The 20,200-nt window shown below is 38.2% G+C and overlaps 1 protein-coding gene across 3 annotated transcripts in view; it reads left to right on the top strand.

Moving 5' to 3' along the window:
• The window catches only part of KHDRBS3 (KH RNA binding domain containing, signal transduction associated 3), a 95,846-nt gene that overhangs the window by 8,779 nt on the left and 66,867 nt on the right, over nt 1-20,200 (top strand). For all 3 annotated transcript variants that reach the window (XR_012633088.1, XM_074898394.1, XM_074898393.1), the window contains exon 2: nt 17,252-17,370. Coding sequence is in view for 2 of the 3 variants with exons in the window: in XM_074898394.1 (XP_074754495.1) it covers nt 17,252-17,370 (119 nt within the window). In the remaining variant the exon portion in view is untranslated. The remainder of the gene's footprint in view (nt 1-17,251; nt 17,371-20,200) is intronic.

The raw sequence follows: 20,200 nt of genomic DNA, 5'->3' as shown, positions 1-20,200 counted from the left end.
GGCTAATCTGTTTCACTTCAACTAGGCTGCAGTGACACCTTTAGTTTTAGTTAACACTTGCTGCTTTTCTAGAGATATCCTAATGGTATCACCTAGGCTGCAAGGTGAAATGTGGCACCTTACTACTTGATTTTGAGACTGAATTACTGTGGTCCAATTTGTCTTGTGTAACACAGATCAGCCTTAAAGATACTTTTCACTTATCATATACCCTTGACCTTTTTATTATACCATGCATCCATGGTCTGGAAAAATGATTAGGTTTTTATTGGCCTACTGAATAAAAGCATGCAACAGAAGATTTATCATGTTTTTAAAGCTTAATGTATCTGTTCTTCAGACATTTTTGTGCAGACACTTGAAGTCTTCACAGATGCCTGTTAATACCATGTGAAACAACTGTTGGGAATGATGTAAGTGTAGTCATACAAAATGCTTGTGAGGGAATTAATGACTTAAAAATAAGGCTGAAAGAAATCTTTGCCTGTGAATTTGGGAAGCTCAGGCAATTATGCAATATTAATATGAGCAGACTGGAAAGAGCAGAACTGTTCCACAATGAGCTTTCCTATAGGATATGTATAGAGCATCTTAAATAGTGATGCTGAAATTTTGTGATAAAATTCACCCGGGAAGGTTTTTGGATGCTATCTCTATTGGGAAACTCTTGTTGCATTAGCAGCAGGTCACTAAGTATTAGAAATCATCACGCAGCTTTTCTTTTTGCGTGGAGCTTTTTCTGAAGGGCTTTGTAGGGCGTTTTGGGGGGGTATTTCCAATAGAGCGCTGGTGCCCCTTCACCACGCCGTCCCTGCAGTGCAGGCGCGGTGTCAGCCCACCCCGCCGGGGCTCAGCAGGCGAGTGGGACCAGTGGGGGCTGCCTGTGAGCGCTGGGGCCTCAGTCTTGGCTTGGCCCAGCAGCTCAGGCAGCCAGGTGTGATCTGTCTGCATCTGAAACCGCAGGTCCCTCCCAAAAGCTGGTCCTGGGTTAACTGAGACTGTGGTGCTTAAATGCATTTTGTCAATGACTTCCCATGTAGCTTCACTATGTGAATATAAAGCTGGTGCTCAAGGTATAAAGACTTCCATTAGAAACTGGCCCGTTGGAAATTAGCACTGGTTGCATCTCTCTGCTCAGCCATCTCGGAGCTGTTTGTCTTTACTGCTCATACCTTGGTCACAAGCTTAGGCTCAAATACAAACTGAGTGCTGGAGCTGCAATGGAACTGCCTTATCTTTGGACACAGGGTTTCCAAATACAACTGAGATGGATGAGACCTGAAATAGCTTTGGCCTTTGTGGTTCTCTTGATATATACTTTAAGACTGCTGTCAATCAGTCCAATTTCATAAGTGTTGAATGAAGTTTTAGAAGAAATACTTTGCCAGACTTCTAAACTTGTATGTTTTTAGAATATCACAGAATTGTCTAGATTGGAAAAGACCTTGAAGATCATCCAGTCCAACCATTAACCTCACACTGACAGTTCCCAACTACACCAGATCCCTCAGCACTGGCTCAACCCGGCTCTTAAACCCCTCCAGGGATGGGGATTCCACCTCCCTGGGCAGCCCATTCCAATGCCCAACAACCCCTTCTGGAAAGAAATGCTTCCTAATAGCCAGTCTAAACCTTCCCTGGAGAAACTTGAGGCCATTCCCTCTTGTCCTGTCGCTTATTACTTGGTTCAAGAGACTCATCCCCAGCTCTCTGCACCCTCCTTTCAGGGAGCTGTACAGGGCAATAAGGTCTCCCCTGAGCCTCCTCTTCTCCAGACTAAACCCCCCCAGTTCCCTCAGCCGCTCCTCCTACGACCTGTGCTCCAGACCCTGCCCCAGCTCCGTTGCCCTTCTCTGGACACGCTCGAGTCATTCAATGGCCTTTTTGTAGTGAGGGGCCCAAAACTGAACACAGGAATCGAGGTGCAGCCTCACCAGTGCCGAGTACAGGGCTCAGATCCCTTCCCTGTCCCTGCTGGCCACGCTATTGCTGACACAAGCCAGGATGCCATTGGCCTTCTTGGCCCCCTGGGCACACTGCTGGCTCCTGTTCAGCCGGCTGTCAGTCACCCCCCAGGTCCCTCTCTGACTGGCAGCTCTCCAGCCACTCCTCCCCAAGCCTGTAGCGCTGCTGGGGGTTGTTGTGGCCCAAGGGCAGCCCCCGGCATTTGCCCTTAGTGAAACTCTCCCAGTTGGGCTCAGCCCATGGCTCCAGCCTGTCCAGGTCTGTATCACATTATTATCAGCTGATTAAGTGGAGAGTGCAGGAAAACTACCATAATGTTATTTATAAATAATTTGTTCATAGATGCACTTACAGAATTTACAGATCTCATGAAATAATAGGCCTGGTCTGGAACACCAAGTAATAGTTCACATAGCTCAATATAAGGTTAATTAAAAGTGCTGATGTATATGTCATTATCACATAAGTGGCAAGTAGCTGCCTGTGAGATCAGCTCTATGAAAAGCTCTAGACAAGTTATCCTTTTTAAATTAATGTCCTGATAGAGGAAAATGGATGTGATTTGCTTTCTTAACCAGTAGATCAGTTTCTTTAGACTTCAGTGGTATGCTGAGCATTATGCTAACATAATGTATTTTCTGCCTCTGAGTAGCTTATAAGTCCTCAAGGCACTGATCCCCCCTTATTTTTGTCAATGTGCTCAAAGCAGTGAGCAAAGCTTTCAATCACTGCTTCTCTAGGCTAGAAGGCTACTTGTCATGATGACTTTCATGAAGATGATGCTGAGAAATTAGCTACTCCAGACATTAACTAAAATACTCAGCTTGCTGCATAGCCTTCTGCTTGGGAAGACAGTGAAATGGATAGAAAAAATGGAATCAGAAGTACTTTTTTCCCACTTGGATGAAGTAGGACATAAAACAGTGGGTTTCATTCTGTACAGTCCTTTCAAAATCCTTTGCCTGATGTTGTGTTGGAGTAATACCTGGCTAGAGCTCAAACCTATAGCTTGTAGTGAGTAAATTTTTCAAAGTGACCACTCATTACTTGTAAGTCTGTGAATTATGCTAATCACGTAGTTATGGCTTGTCAGTATTTGAGGTATCTTTGGGCACCTCATTTGAAAGGTTTTGCTGCTGTTATCAAAGCTGAAATGTGAAGGTTTTCTGCAGTGTCATCTGAAAAGAGCTGAGTGCAGAGAATACAGAAAGCAAACATAGTTGCCTTATTCAGATTCGGCACCTTAAAACATGGCTGTGCATTCTTGTCAGTAATGGATGTCAAGCTGTGTTGTAATAAAACAAATGTCAGAGCATTATTTTCTCTTTATTTTACTGATGAGTAATTAGCTATTTGAGCTGTATCAATTATAGTCAATCAGCTTTTGGTAATAACCCCTTCTTTACCCTACAGTATTTCATTCTCAAGACAGATAACCTGACATGGGAGAAATTTTTATATGTAACTAATTGAAGTCCTAACAGAATAGTAAATGCAATTTCAAGCTAGGCCATGAAATGAAGAAATAAGAGCAGATGGCCCCTTCAGAAAAATATATTAAAGAGAATAGATACTCCTGGCCAGCTACATAGTTAATCCCTTGCTTCTTGTCAAAAGGTACTGCCAATAGTTATTATGCAAGGGTAAAAGAAAAGCTGTATGAATTCAGTGGAAAAAAAGCTTTTCATCATTCCCAGCTCTTTCTGATAATTTAGTCTTCGTATTTTTAAGATACAACTATATATAGTAAACTGGATTAGTAACCTGTTAAATTAGTTGTCTGTTGCTTCAGAAAGGGATACTACAAAGAGCAATCCTGGGAATGGATTCATTCATCCTAGCATTTCTGGTATTTTCTTGCTCTGTGAAACACTGATGGTTGAGTCCTTAAACCCTCATGTCAGATTTTTTAGAGGTATATTTCTCCTGATGCCTTGAGGAAGAATTTAACTTCTCCCTTGTTAAATGTTCATTTCAGATTTATTATTAGTGGACAGTCAGATCCTTCAGTTCAGTTAAGCACCTCTATTTCTTTGGTTTATGCAAAGTAGCACATTTCAGCTTTTCAGGTGGTTATTGTGTTTGTTTCTAGTAAGTCATTTCTGCACTTGCTCTGATATCAATGAATCAAGAAGGGGAAGTGGATTTGAAAGTTAATATACACGTGAACCATTTTTTAGCAAGACTCATGCATGGGATAAGTACCTATTATGACTGCTTTGGTCTTTTGTTCTTCCCAATTGCACTTCTATGCTTTGCTTTTCTTTATGAGCAAAAAGAGTGATAGAACAATCGACCATATTAAGTGATCATTGCTGTCTCAGCTGTCCTTTATCCTTTGGGCACCTAGACCCTGAGTTTTTGGCAGCTACGTTTTTAAAAAATGAATCCCCTTTGTTACATCTTTTAAATGCATCCCTCTCTGTTACATCTAGAAAGTAACTTGCTTCTGTACTTTTGGAAAGTGAAGCATAGACATTTCCATTCCCATATAGAAGCAATTCCAACATCACTGAACCAAGCAGTAATGGCACCTCAGGTTCTTGGTGTTGACACTTTTCTTATTGCTTCTTGGCAGACAGAAGTGATGAAGGAGCAGTAACTTGAATATATGGCATTATGAAGGCAAATGGGGGACAGGCAGTGCAGATGTCTGTGGCTAGTAGCAGCTTCTGCCTTTTCCCAGCACTACTAATATCTATATGATCAGTACAGTTTTGGTTTTGCTGTCTCACCTGGACTGTAGCTGTATTTCCTTGGCTGTGAATTGTTCCACTGCACTTAAAGATGTCAGCTGCTCTGTGCATGTGACACCTAATAGTTATTCTATGTAAAATTTGTAGAAATGTACTGAAATCTGCTACTTAAAGCATTAAGTACAGGAATTCATCACATAAGAAAATTCATAGTGTACACAATCGTCACTGGGAAAAAGTTGTATTTGGTGAAAACTGGGATTTTGAACTTATTGTTTTAGTTTTAATCCAGCTAATATTCCTAAAATTTGTCACAACTACAAGATAATGTGATTTCTGAAGCTGCAGTGAAACGGAGGTATTACATTTCCACTTCCATATAAGCACTTGATTTTAAATGGTCTTCAAAAGAAATTTGTAAGACAAATGAATTTGCAGTATCTTGACTGCTGAGTAGTCACACTGAACATCATGCAGGTGTTCTGCTTCTTGTAGCCAAAACATAACCATGTCTGTTGGAAAGAAACTTGACCTTGAGCTTTTAAAAATACTTTTTACTAAAGAAGCTTTCTTATTAAAAATTTTACTAAGCTGAAATATGACTTAAAAGGAACTGTATGGTTTTACTTAAGCTTAAAACAGTGTCTTTACATAAATTATATTTCAGAGCTGTTTCCTATAGCAAGGAAAACATACTATAAATGCTCCTAAAATAGTAGTGTATTAACTTTTTTGACAAGGTTATGTTTCAGCAAAAGCTTACTGGCATAAGTTGGTAGTTACTTCACATACTTATGCAGGTATAAATCATGAAGGTCTGTAATTTTTTCTTAAATCTGCAAAATTATGAGCAATCTGTTATTAGGTGAATGCTAGAAACACTAGCTGAAGAAAAAACCCCTTTCTGTGGCAGATGCCATAAAAGTTGGAAGATGCCTTTTTCACTGAAGGTGCTGTGTGGGTAATCACATGATCGTACAGAGAACAGGCTTGTTGCAGACTTAGATCTCGCTACTTTCCTGGAGAAACTGGTCTGTTGGCAGAGAAGTTAGTGCTTTCCCTCATGAGCTGCAACTGGAATGAGTCCATAAGCTGGACTTCAAAGGTTTATCACACTTCTAGGGAAGTGTGATTGTGGTCTAACATTCCATGAAGTGATTCAGCTGATTTTATGATAATAAGTTGAATAGAATAATACTTGGAAACAACCGAATGTGGTAGCAATATGCTTTTCTGTGTATGAAGATACATATTACACAGAATTAAGATATTTGCATCTACCTGCTATTGAGCATGTGGAAGGGAAAGTAATTAATGTTATCACTTTGCTAGTTAATTTTTAACTTGGATGCAGAGAGTTTTGAACACTCAGTTTATGTTGAAGCTCATACATAAAATTTCCACATAAATTTTTTTAAGCTGCACTTTCCCATAGGGCATAAAAGTACAATCTGCCTTTATGTTTTTTCCTGCCAAGCTATGTTACTGCAGCCAAGGACTGTAATGGATGATAAATAGTAAAAGTACTGCCTACAATTGTATCAAAAGTAGTGTTTTTGCCTCTTTTATCTGCTGGCAGTGGGAGTAATGGCCTTCTGAAGGAGTAGAGGTGTTAGTCATCCAGAATAGCGTGCTGGAATTAGTCCCCTTTCTTCTACATGCACTAACTAACCTCCATAGGTTTTTTCTGTACATCTATGGACCAGATTACAAGGATGCTTCAGGATCTCTGGGTTGTTACCTTTTTCATAAATATTCTGAAAGCATTTTCCAAATTTTTGAGCTATAGTTTTGTTCTATGGATTAAATTACAGCCTATCAACAATGTTATGTCCCTCTGCATTCACCTGTGGTTTCATGTTCTTTCCATGCAAGTTTACCTTCTTACACAACCTGCATATCAATAGTTTGTGCTTTAGTAAAACTAAAGAAATCTGGGAAGCTTACATCAAAGGACCATCAAACTTGTGTTAGAATCAACAAGCTGAGAAAACTATGAACAGTAGGTTGAATCACCACAGATACTGATAAGGGTTACTCCAGCATATACTGTTTTCAATAGTTAATCTTTTCCAGGCTCTAAAGCAGTGGTAGCATTCACATTTCTAGTTCACTTGACCAGCGTAGTGTCACAGAATCACAGAATCATCTAGATTGGAAAGGATCTTGAAGATCATCCAGTCCAGCCATTAACCTCACACTGACAGTTCCCAACTACACCAGATCCCTCAGCGCTATGTCGACCTGACTCTTCAACCCCTCCAGGGATGGGGACTCCACCTCCCTGGGCAGCCCATTCCAATGCCCAACAACCCCTTCTGGAGAGAAAGGCTTCCTGACATCTAGTCTAAACTTTCCTTGGCACAACTTGAGGACATTCCCTCTTGTCCTGTTGCTTACTATTAGGTTAAGGAGGCTCATCCCCCCTCTCTGCACCCTCCTTTCAGGGAGCTGTAGAGGGCGATGAGGTCTCCCCTCAGCCTCCTCTTCTCCAGACTAAACCCCCCCAGTTCCCTCAGCCGCTCCCCGTATGACCTGTGCTCCAGACCCTGCCCCAGCTCTGTTGCCCTTCTCTGGACACGCTTGAGTCATTCCATGTCCTTTTTGGGGTGAGGGGCCCAAAACTGAACACAGGAATCGAGGGGCGGCCTCCCCAGTGCCGAGCCCAGGGCTCAGATCCCTTTCCTGTCCCTGCTGGCCACGCTATTGCTGACACAAGCCAGGATGCCATTGGCCTTCTTGGCCAATGTGTAGGTCTTCTCAGTTTCTGTAGTAGGAGTGAGATTATGCTTGTTGGTAGTGGTTATGTTGGATCCAGTGGGTATGAATTTCTAAGTCCTGACAGTGTCTGGTGCTGAGTTTCACTAAATTTAGCATAAGAATTTAGACATATTACAGGTACTTGTGGTAGACTCATCTGTGTTCCTTTCCCTAACACAAAATATGAATAAGAACATGTTTTTATTGGACAGAAAAATTTATTTTAGACAGTAGGGTGTTCTGGGAAGCAGTGGGAAGAGATGTGTGACTTTGGAAGAATGTGTGAGCTTTCAGCCATGCAGAGCAGAGTCATGGTGGGGCAGTGGAGAGGGGAAACAATGGATTGCTGTATGGTGGATCTGTCCAAATCTTTCTCTGGACTATTGAGCATATATAATCCTATGATGCAACACAAATTTTTAGCATGCTTCCAGGTAATAAATTATGGCTTTCTAGGCTGCAGTATCTTATGAGAAGTCTTGAAGTGGGGGCAGAGTTCACTCAAACTAGTGTATTTTTTTAAAATACCAAAGATGGAACAAATCTTTCCTTCAAAAAATCCTTTAAAAACTCTTCTGCAAACCAGCAGAAATCAAACAGGCAGCCTGTTGAACCTTGCGTCAGTGCTGATGAAAGAGGAAGGATCACCACTTTCAAAGTGCTGGCAGTGCAGTTCTAGTGTGGTTCAGGATAATGGTGGCCTTTACAAGCATTCATTTCTGGGTCATGTTGAGCTCAGGTCCTTGTCTGTAAAGCTGTTTTCTAGCTGTTTGGTTGCCACTCTTTTCTTGTGCGTGGGTTTATTCCACCACAGGTACAAGACTTTGTACTTCCCTTTGAACTTCACAAGACTGCTCTACCCATTTCTTCAGCTCTTCAAGGTACTTCTGAGTGTTATTACAACCCTCAGGTGTTTGAATCACTTCTCCCAATTTTCTGTTATCTGTGAACTTGCTGAAGCTGTGCTGTCCCATCATACAGGTCAGTGATGAGGATGCATTGGCCCTTGGAGCACACCACTAGTGTCTAACCCCCAGCTGGGCTGGTGGTGATACCAATAATCACAACCCTTTGAGCCAGGCAGGTCAGTCTTCAGTTCACCTCACTGTCCATTTCTCTAGCCTGTACCTCATCTGTTTACATGAGGATGGTATCCTACTACAGATGCACAACATCATCTACCTTGGTCTCATCTGTGGAGGTGCTCATATTGTTGATGCAACAGTGCTCATTGTCGAAGCCTCTCAGTTTTGTAAGGTGTGGCTTCCCTGCTATGAATCCATGGAGACTACACCCAATCATCTTGTCCTTCATATGCTTGGAAATGGCTTTCCAGGGCTGTTTACAGCATCATGGGGATCAAGGTTAGTCTTACCATTGTGATGTTCCCCAGGTCCTCCCTCTTGCTCTTAGCAAGTATCAGTCCTATCTCTTTGCTTCAGTTATCAAGAATGTTTCCTGATGACCATGACCTTCCAAAACCAGGGGCCTGTCAATGATGTCAGCCAGCCTTGTCAGCCCTTGTGGATGTTTCCTGAAATTTCTGGTTTAGTGATAATTTTGGGTAAATTGTGACTTATGGAAGATGTGAATTGTGTTTTAAGATTTATCAATAGGATATGACACATTCCTGAATTGAGAATTTCCAGTGTGTGATGCTGTATCCTGGCCTTCTGTCAGTTGGGATGAAGGGTGCTGGCAAAGCTCGAGTTGTTAAATGATTTTTAGAGAAGTAGGGGAAGATAACACTTCATCTTGCTGATGGCTGCATAAATCTTGAATAATGCTAGGTAAACAGTGTACACTTATTTGTGTAACTATCAATTATATAAAATAGGGGGATGAAAGATACCCTGCTAAGATGTGTTTTGGTAGTGTAGGTATCTTTGAGATTAAATGTGATTTTTAGACTATGCTGTCTTTGTCAGTGCCCTAAAGCTTTTAAGTGTGATCTTTAATAGCACTCAGGCCTGTCTGCTTTAGGGTTCAATAACTGGATGTGTTGTGGCTAGTGTTTCAACTTGGCAATAGTTTAAAATGTTACATGCATATTAAGAGCTGGAGGTTCATTTTTCAAATGAGATCTGAATTATGATTTTACTTTTGTAAGTTGTCCAAGGAATTCTAGAAGGTTTGAGTCCTGCTGCATATATAACAAGGAAGAAAGGATATAGACCCTTCTTGATGATGCACCAAGATGACAAGTTAAATCTTGTGTAAGGGCTACCTGATTTTGTTCATATGTATAAATGAAAAAGGTGGAACAGCTTTTAGTAAGGGCTCTTTATACAAAATAACCTCATTTTGTCAAAGCCCTGTGCCCCAAGTAGTGTAGGATGATCTGTGTGTTGGATCCCCTTCTGAAACAGGTAATGGCTTTCCATTTGAAATCTGCATCCAAGGTTGCTTTATATCTATACTGCCAATTGTCATGTTTGCACATGCTGTTTTCAGGGAACTCCCTGAGGCTCATGTTTAAAGCTGTGTAAGCAATGTGTTCTAAAGAGAAAGATCACTTAATACTAATTCCTCCAGTTTTGTTCCTACCATACCATCTAAAGTTTAGAGGGCTTCCAGAGCTTTGACTCTGGGGCTTGTGGGCTCCATGTGCTGTCATATGGAAGCAAAAAAAGTACTTGCAGAAAGGGAATCTTACTAGCTACAGGCTATTGTGCAGTAGATAGCTGGTGAACAGGAGGCAGTAAGGGTCCTTCCAGACATGTGCTGCTTCTAGGGAGGATCATAAGGTGCCTGAGCCTTTAAGAAATGTCTGTAGGTCTGGCCTCCTGCTCAAAGCAGGATGGAAGCCAATGCTCTTGCCAGTATTTAGGCAGCAAGATTAGGTGTTGGGGAAGTGGGGAGGAAAATGGCAGTCAGGTATATTTGTCCTGATAGGATGTAGCATCCAAGTTTGAAGTATTTGTGTGTAGGACATGGGGTACTGTTTTTCCACATGTATGTTGAAGTTGCCTTTGGAATTTTTTTCTGTTTAAGTTATGATCCAAATGAGTTAACTTTTTGCAGCTAGTGGATTCCTGGCCCTTGCTAATGTAAAAACATTCGTGTTTAAAGCAAGCTGTCAACAGTAGGTAAATCATATAAGAAATTTTAGCACTTTGTTATGAGTTCAGAAACTCTCTTCACTGAGTGATTTTTCTGTGGAGTGTGGTGGGTATATGGGACAGAAGCCTGTGTCTACATCTTGTTTTTTTTTTTTTTCTGGAGCAAGACTGACTGAACATCTGTTACTATCTTACATTATTTTTGACAGTTTCTACTGTGGTACTTTCTACTTTATTGCTAATATTAATCAGTCTAAACAGATTTTAGTGGAGTCGTTTTTGATGTGACGGTAATAGGTGTTCAATTAGTTTTGAATTGCTTAAATAAAAAGGCCTATTCAAAATATTTGTCATATTGGTGACTGAAATGTATTTTCAGATCAGTGCAGACAGTAGTACTTAGACTGTAAAATAGAACTTACAATGCCTGTGAATGCAATTTAAATAAAGATTGGTTTGAGTCCTGTAAGAGGGATATTATTAATTTGAGTAGTCTGAATGCTGTAGACATCATTCTAGCATGAACCACTCATTTTGCTGTAAATTCAAATTAGATTCATTGTCAGTTGCTTCTACAATATTAAGGTGGCATATGAAAGTTATTTGGAATTCAACTGTTGTAATAATGTGTTTGTTGAAGCAAATTCCTATGTTTTTTATGCACAGTTCATGCTCTTAATGTATTACTTTTTATGCCAGATCAGAATTAGGACCTACTGCGGAGGCTAAATTTGTGTTCTAAAAAGGCTTTTTTAAAGTATCAAAATGATGGCTGAAGAGGATAGGTGGAGTTTTCTGAAGCTCATAGAGGAATGGGGATGGATGCAGTAATATAGCAGCTGCATTAAAAATTGAAAAATTTATTGCATTTTTGATTTGAGGCTTTTAGGCCCATTCAGAATGGATCTAGATGTAACCATTCCACACATTTAACTCTTTAAAATATTTTTTCAGGGTGTTTACTTGATTACTTTGATGCTCTAATTTACCTTTTTCATGAAGATACACTAATTTGTTTAGGAAATATCTTGTGGGTGAAAAAAGGGGTATTTGTCCAAGCATTTACTTACATCAGAAAAAATGTTTCATTGCTGCTCTTAATTGTGTTTTTTCTCAGGGATTGAGATGCTACATAAAATTCAAACTGAGAAAAGCTTCATCTTTTGTGAAGGTATACACAGAGAAACAGCTTTAAAGCTAACTAGGCTATTGTAGACATATTAAGTACTCAGAAGTAGGAGTTTACCTCTTCTGTTTAGTGCAAAAATTGGGAAGGTTGTCCAGCTTCATACTGATCAAGAGGGCAGGGAGAGTGAGCAGTAAGTAGGTCTCTTAGAGCCTGCTTTCAGGAAATCTGTGGTTCTAGAAAGCCTTTTGAAATGTATTAAAGCCTTAGTGTGGTGTTTCTTGTTCAAGTTCATATTGTGCACTACTATTTTCAGTCAAAAAACCAAGAAATACTTGTTGGAGAGCTACTGTTGCAGATAACTTCTAATCATCCCATGAATGGGGGCAGAGAATAAAGGAGTCCAATGTAAGAGATACATAATCTGAAGCACAGTTTGAGACCATTTTACTACGATGATGAGATTAAGCTCTCAATGTCATCAAAATTTGGAAGTATTGTTGGGTTTGTCATTGTATGTTACTGCACTTCGGATTTGCCAGAACAAGTCATGGAAGGACTGTGAGTGTTAAATCAACATTCAGCATAGTAGACTTTCTATGATTTGGCTTCATTGCAAATGTTCTAACTGCCAATATTTTCAGAACAGGTGTGCTTAAAATGTGTCTACTGAGGTAAAGTAGGGATCTTGCCACAATGAAAATTTTCAAACAAGAAACAGTATATAATCTTGGAGAAATATAAGCCATTGCTATTACTCATGATATAAAAGTAAAGGTTGTTTCATAATTACTTATACTCTGAACTGGAAATTTTAGAAAGCTTGAACAAACTGAATTAATAATATCCATGGCTCTTTCTCCATTAAAGAAAAACTATTCTTCTTCTGAAATTCTGCTACAGTGAGTTGGAGTCCCTCTCCTTCTCTGGAAGCTTTTCTCTCATCAAAGCTTGGGTGTGTTCCTTAAAGGAGATCTTTATAAAATGTGAAGTTGTAAGCCATTTTTGTTTTTTCTAATGTGAAACCATAGGTAATCATACTGCCAGACTAGATATCCATCTAGGTCAGTGTTTATCTCCAGCAGTGGTCAATTGCAGTGACTTTTTTCAGGAAGTAGAAGGACAGGGAAATTATAGGAAGATATTTCTACAGCCTTCAAGTTGACTTAAGAGCTTTCTGAACTGAAGATGGTGTGGTTTTAAGTCAACTATGAACTCTTGAGAATTAAGAAATACTCATGTTATTGGGGCATGCTTCAGTAGTTGTATAACAAACTTGTTTGACTTGATCTAAATTTTGATGCTTCTTAGCTTCAAGCCAATAAAATTGGAATAGTCCAAATTTCGGTGTAGTCTTAGTAATTTGCAAAACCACTTCAGTATATTTCAGTCAGACCTTATTCAGGAATATTTCTGAAGGACAATATTGTTGTTACAATGTTTTCATTTTCAGAATTAATGTGGGAACTATTTCTAGTGAAATTGCAGTGCAGTTTTGTCAAACCCCTGTTTTCTAAAGCCATGATCATTTTGGATGTCCTAGAATTTGAGCCTTGGATTCTTCACTTGTTCTTCCATCTGAAGTAGAAAAAATGAGTATGAAATTATTTGGATTTTGAGATGTCTGATAAGCCTTCTGAATCTAAGGAATAATAGTAGAATGTTTCTTAAGGATTTGCAGACACATTTACTTGGTTCTTGTTTCTAATCTTGTGTTTCAGAAACACAGTGCTAAGGACGAATGCAGTAAACTTTTCTGTGTACTCTGATATTTGATCTTACATTGATTGTAATGATTTAGTATGGACAAATACAGAGCATCACTTTGTTCCATGTTAAACACAAGTATTTGTATTGGTTTAGCGGGGTGAGTTGGAATCCTGGTTTCTAGTTCTGCTGCAGGAAGATTAATTCTACCTAAAGATTAACATGAAACAATTCTACTTTGTCATTATCTGATGTATCTAGCAACATTAAGTGAATTAACTGAGGAGTAATCATTGCTTAGATAGATGTCTCTGCTATGATTAAATGTAAAGAAGAAAAATCCATGCAGTTATTACTTCATCCAGTTAAATTCCTGGACTGCTGCATTAGCTGCATGCTTGGTCTGAGAACATGGGATTTTAATCTCTAGCATTATGGGAAGCTTTAATGACATGTTTACTTATTATTTGTGATCTAGGAAATGTCATTGCTTCATATAGTTAAGCAGTACAGAATGTAATCTAAGGATTAGGAAAAGGCAAATCTTCCTATCTATTTGACCTTGAAAATCTGATTGGATTTCCTGTGTGATCTGGCATGATTTTTCCCTAATTATCTAAAGCTTGCTATGTGAGTGAGAGATACTGAATGAGCTGTTAAGATATGGATAAAATTCTAATACTTTCATATACATCTTAGATTTGAGTGCAAAGAAATGACAAAAACTAGAAAAATCTGACATAAAATGTGGTCTCAATGTAAGATAAATCTTAAGTAATTCAGTGGCCTGGACTTTGTTACTCTAAAATGAAAGTCTTAGAATAGTAGTGAATATGTATCAAGTATAAAGTCAGTTTGATTTAAGTTTGGACCATAATAGGAGAAACTTCTTACCTTGTTTTGTAGTGCTATGGCTATTAGAAGAAAAACAAGTCATTTGACTTTAAAACAAATGGGGAAGATTGTGATCCATTTTGCTGAGAGTTGATTTGCTGCCTTTTATAGGTTTCAGTAGCTTCTCAAAGGAAATGGAAAGTTGATTAAACAGTGAAAGTTAAAGAATAAAGAAGTGGTTGTTCTTAAAATGGTCAATAAAGTATGTGGCTATTTGGGGTAGGAAGACTGATCTTCAGAGTAACTAATGGATTTCTTTTAATGTTTACTTTGGCAACTTCCAGTTGACTGTTTACTAAAGGTCATTGAAAAAAATTCCCTTAACTTTTTTGTATTAACTAAATCATACTATGAGTGTATCTACCATAAAGTTGCAGTCCTTCAAATACTGAATTCAGATAACTTAAGCTAAAATACTAAGGAAATACAAGTAACAATGTAGTGATCTCTTAAGGAATTTATACAGCTGGTTCATCTGAGGAATGTAATGGAGATATTGTTAGAATTCTGCTCTTAACTCTTCAATTAAGTTTTAACCTTGACAAGTCTGAGACATCTGAATGTTCCTGAAATGAAACTCACTCTTAGGTCCTTAAACCACTGTTTGTTCATAAGCTTGTAGTTCTTTAAAATTTCTTACAAATTCTAGAAATAACAAATTTTATTAAATTTTTCAGGTGGGCGGGGGGATTGCACTGTATGCCATACTATGCAGTTGTATACGATAGTATATGACTTAGCAGGAGAAAACAAATTAACTTTACCAGTTCATGAAAACTTGGTGGGCTTTGTTAAAGGTACCTTATTTTGTAAGCTTAGATTATTTCAGGAAGTCCATAACTGTAACAGTAATTATAGCTGCTGGAAACTTCTAAAGATCTTGTATCAGTCTGACTACTTGGAGTCTTCAGTGCACTGATCTGTTCCAAAATACTACAGCACAGTGCATTAATTTTTAATCTTGAATGGAGTTGAACTGTGCTTTGCTGATTTTTTTTTTGAACAAATTCTAGACCTAACACTTAGTATGACCCCATTTAGTATTGACTAAACTTTGTTGTAACTGCATTTGCTTCAGTCATAACAAAATGGGTGTATCATTACAACTTTAATAGTTGCTTTTCCCTGGTGTAGAATGTTGCTGGAGAATACCACACATCAAATCTAGTTTGCTTTGTGTAATTATACTGTTAATACTGTATGCCAACAGCATTAGAAATGTTTCATATTTCTGTAGTTTATTTGTATTTGCTGTGATACTACTACACTTTTGTCTGAGTATCCCATTCAAGTACTTTGACTTCTAATCAATACCAGTCACCTGCTTCCTGAGTGGGAAGATCATGCCCTATAAAGCTCCAGTCTTAATTTTATCTGGTAGTGAGTTTCAGTGTAACATCTATTTAATTGGCCATAATTCTCTAGTCTAGAAAGCGGCACCTACGAAGAACATGTGAATTCCATTTTTATCAGAATTCAGCTGTTAAAATATGTTCCTCAGTAGTTGTTGTCAGCCTGTGGGCTGATGGGTTTGGAGATTTCTCTGAGCATGCTGCAACATAAAGGACACTTCAGAGGAAGGTTGCTTTGATCGGGCTCCTCCAGAATGTTTACATTACTAGAATCCATATGATTCAAACTTCCTAGAGCCTTGCCAAGAAGACTTGAAAGTATAGATGGGGCAGGCCTTTCTTTCAAGAAACCTTCAGGTAGTCTGAGGCTAGCTTGGGTTTCTTAGTTCTTCATTCACTGAACGCTGACTCGAGTAAATGCAATTGTACTTATTTTTCTGTTCTGCACTAGTGAGGTGAAAACCTGCATAGAAGACTGGAGTTCATTATTGGGAAAGATGTTGGTATCTTCATTTCTGGTGGTAAATGGGGTTGGACTGGTATTCATTAAAAAGCTATTGATGTGTAGATTTTTTCAGTAGTAAGTAATGTGTGGGTGTACTACTTTCTGTTTTTCACTGGAAGCCATTTGAAACTGAATTGTCTTTTAAAGTATACCTAAAGGATGCTTTCTTTAGTTTTGATTGGTTTCTTTGCACTCAAAAGTTTTTGTTGGTTTTATTGGCACAAGATCACATTCCCACTAAAACTTCAAGGTTTTGATGAACATCTTTAATATATACCTGTTAAATAGAGTAGAAGAGTGTTTCTTGTTGCAAAAAACTAACAAGATATTAAAGTGGATTGTGGAGGATAAATGCTAGATATCCACAGAACTTCTATTGCACTTGTGAAATTGTTTGGATTTTGGTATGTCCTGTGCTAACATGTTTAACTCTGCAACCCACATCGTGCTGGACCCAATCCAGCAAAGACTTCCAGTAATGCTTCATTTTTAGTCTCCTTGTATGCTACTCATGTTTCCCCATCAATGAAATAAAATCTGCAATTTTTCATTGTCACACTGGAGAGTCAATATTTGGCGAGAATTACATACAAAACTGATTCTTGATTATATCTCTGGAATAAGCAGTGTCATGCAGCCTGGTTTTGAATTTCTAAATCTTTCCTAATTGTTGCCATTGGTATAACACTAACCTCAGACTACGTGCCTCAGTTGTATTCCTGAAACTTCAAAAGATTGTTTTGACATTTGCTCATAAGTGCACTATAGACAACCACCATTAAAACTGTTTACTTTGTTTATACTATAGAGGAATAAAATAGTCAAGTATTAAACTAGGTTGTAAGTTTTTGAATTTAAAAATTAATAAAGGTATCTAAGAATAGATTTTATGTTTACATTTCATATGGGTCAAGCAGTATCATAAGTGTTAAAAGTTAACATTTAAAATGCTTACAGTGCTAATTCAAGGTGCTGATATGAAGATGAATATTAAAGTCTGAAAAAGCAAAACATGGTTTACTCCCTTGACTGATATAACCAGCTCTGTTTAGTTACACAACATGTCTTATGTATTATGCCATACAGTATTAGTTCTAAAGTTTTTAATTTATGCTAATTTTGAAGATTCTAAGCTTTTAGACTGTATTAAACTGAGACATTAACTAACTTTTTTGCTTTAACAGAAATTGAAAAATTCCAGAAGGGGGAAGGAAAGGAAGAAGAAAAATATATTGATGTGGTCATCAATAAAAATATGAAGCTGGGACAAAAAGTCTTGATTCCAGTAAAACAATTCCCTAAGGTAAGCCCAGCTTTCATACTGATAAATCAATCTAAGTGCTTATAAAAGATATTCCACTAATCTTAACAATCTCTACTGTTATTGTTCTGCAGTTTGTTCTATAGAAGTTCTAAGGTAGGACTGGTTCTTGGAATAAATGTGTGGGAAAGTGGTGCTGGTGACACACAACAGTATGATAACAAATAAAGGAATCATTTTCAGGGTATCAAGATCTTCAGAATATCAGAAAGAAGGAAGTATATTTAAATTGCCTCTGGCAGGCTTTGAAACTTTACTATTGTAAATAGAAGTAGTGCAGCTTAAAATGCACTAGTAAGAAACTAACTGTGTAAGCTTTCTCATCTCCTAAGTTTCAGCTACTGTTAGTCTTGAGTTATCTATGCTACTAAATTATGCATTCTGTTCTGGAGGGGTAGAGACTGTTTTGTTAATATCTTTGACCACCATGAATTCTTAATACTACTGCCAAATATTTTTCTGCACAGAAATGTTGCTACCTGAAAGCATTTATTCAACATTGAATAAGCTGTGGAACTTTATTCTTTTGGTCCCTTTTCAAATTATAAGGTTAATGTTACAAAAATCAGATTAGCATTTTTTTCTTGTTGGAAATAGATTTTTCTTTCTACTAGCTATTTCAAGACTTTGCTCATGGAGGAAAAGAATTCCTTCATTTCTTTAGGAAGACTTTATAAGTCTTTTTTTCCATACTATCAGTGTTTTTCCTCAAACTATGCTGAGTAACTTGTTGGAATTGCTTCACTGATGTTCAAAGTTTCTTGAAATATTGCTTCAGTGAATTCAAGACTATGTACCATTTATGTGGAAACCTCCTTGGAACTCTGACTTAGTCATCTTTTATGACTGAACACATATATACAAATGTACAGAAACATAAAGATGGGAAGGTAATAGGGGAACCTTACATGGTTGATGTTTGCAATCAGGATGTTTCTTAGATGCTGAAATCTAGATACTAGAGCTCAAGGGAAAGAAAGGCAAAATGCATATTAAGGGGAAGCAGTGCCTTTTGAAAGGTGCTTCTGCTTCTTTATGTGGCATCAACTTTCTTTTAAAAGACTAAACACTGACATTCTTATTTAGGATAGCTAGTAAGAGAGCCCTTGCCATCTTTAGAATGAGCAGGTATGCTCTGCTCTGTGCTCAGTAGCTCTGGATCATGGAGATGGTCTTTGACCTGGAATAAAGCCTGGTATGTGCTTTGGAAAGAAACCTGAATTTATATCCAGATAGAGCTTTGTAATCCTTTGTCTCTTTGGACCACTAGGATCCAGGGGTAGAGTACAACTGCTGTGCAGAATAGACACACTGTGGCAGTTGCTGTGGCTCCACTAGGACTTTCTCCACAGAAAGCAGAATACTGATGCCTCCACTCACACAGATCTCCCTTCTGCCAGAGTGAATAAAATCCTAGGTATTTTCTATTGAAGAATATTTCTACCCCAGTATAGGGGAGGCTCAATTTTTGTAGAATTTCCACTTTATTACATATAGATGGATATTTATGTTAAACTTCACTCATTAAAGATTCCACATAGTCAGAAGGAAATAAAACTTCTCAGTGTATAGGAGTAGTCTGGGAGGTAAGTATCAAATCCAACTTAGGGACAGGTACTCTTGATCTTCCGTGAAAAACACCCACCCTAAACCACAAGCAGTCACTGCAGTTCAGTATCACTTGTTTACTAGAAACAGGCTTGTGGTTCTATTTGAGATCTAATAAATTTTAAATACATTGTATGGAGTGCCATAGCTTTGACATGGCAAAGTGAGAGCCTTATTCTGCCATACTGTAGTCTGCAGTGAGTGTCATGAGTTTTGAATGCCTGTACACAGGAGTACAAAGTCTTTTTACATCATATTTTCCCTAAAGGCTCTTCCTATTAGGTGTGTTCAGAGGAGGGCTCATAAATTAGCGATGCTTGTCAAGTCTTTTGGGGTAGATATGGAATTATTCCAGTCATCTTGGTTTCACTGAGCTGTATTTAGAGGGCATGCATTACATGTTCAGATTCTGAAGAACTTAAGCAGAAAGTATTACATGATGCTTATAAAATCCGAAACAGTACTTCATGTAAATGCTTTGTGCCTCTCTAATCTTTTCTGTGCATGTGTGCAGTTTCCTAGACCATTTTGCCTACAAGAGATGTTAGTATTAGTGCAACGGTGTTATTTGTAGAAAGTATGAAGTGATAGTTCCTCAGAAGAAGGGTTAAAAGATTTGCTTCTGGTTTATGAGCAATTTTTTCCTTCCTACTGATCAGGATTGGTGACAAATGGCTTCAGAAGGAGCTTAAGACTTAAATATGGATGAAATCTGTGCAAAAAGCTCTTCTGCATGTGAGTATTGAGTTTAGCAAGCTGGCATCTGTTTCTGTATGCCTGCAGTTCACACTAATGCTATTAGCTGCTGTGGCAGATCCTGAATAAAAAAATACCTCCAGTCTTTCAGGAGACATAGTGTTTTTGGTGTTGGTGAACTGGGAATCTGCTGTTTGAGGCTGACCAAGTCACTAAAATTGATCAATCTGTCAAACTAGCATTGGGGCACCAGTTGGGCTTGAATAAGACAAACTTGAGTATCCAGAAAGTGAGGAAAAACTAAAGTTGTTTCAACTTTATGAATAAAATAGTGTTTCCCCGAATAAATGATCGTGCTTTTAAACAAGACCAAAAAAGCAAGTTATCAAAAGATTAAGGATTTTGTAACTTAAATGTCTGAAAATGAAACTATCTACAAATATAAGTGATCTTGCTAGCAGGAACTATTCCTTTGTTTATATTTGCCAGTGATAATCTAGCAAACAAA

The sequence above is a fragment of the Athene noctua genome, chromosome 2 (assembly GCF_965140245.1).
Source record: "Athene noctua chromosome 2, bAthNoc1.hap1.1, whole genome shotgun sequence".
Classification (NCBI taxonomy): Eukaryota; Metazoa; Chordata; class Aves; order Strigiformes; family Strigidae; genus Athene; species Athene noctua.
This window is presented reverse-complemented; position numbering and strand designations above follow the sequence as displayed.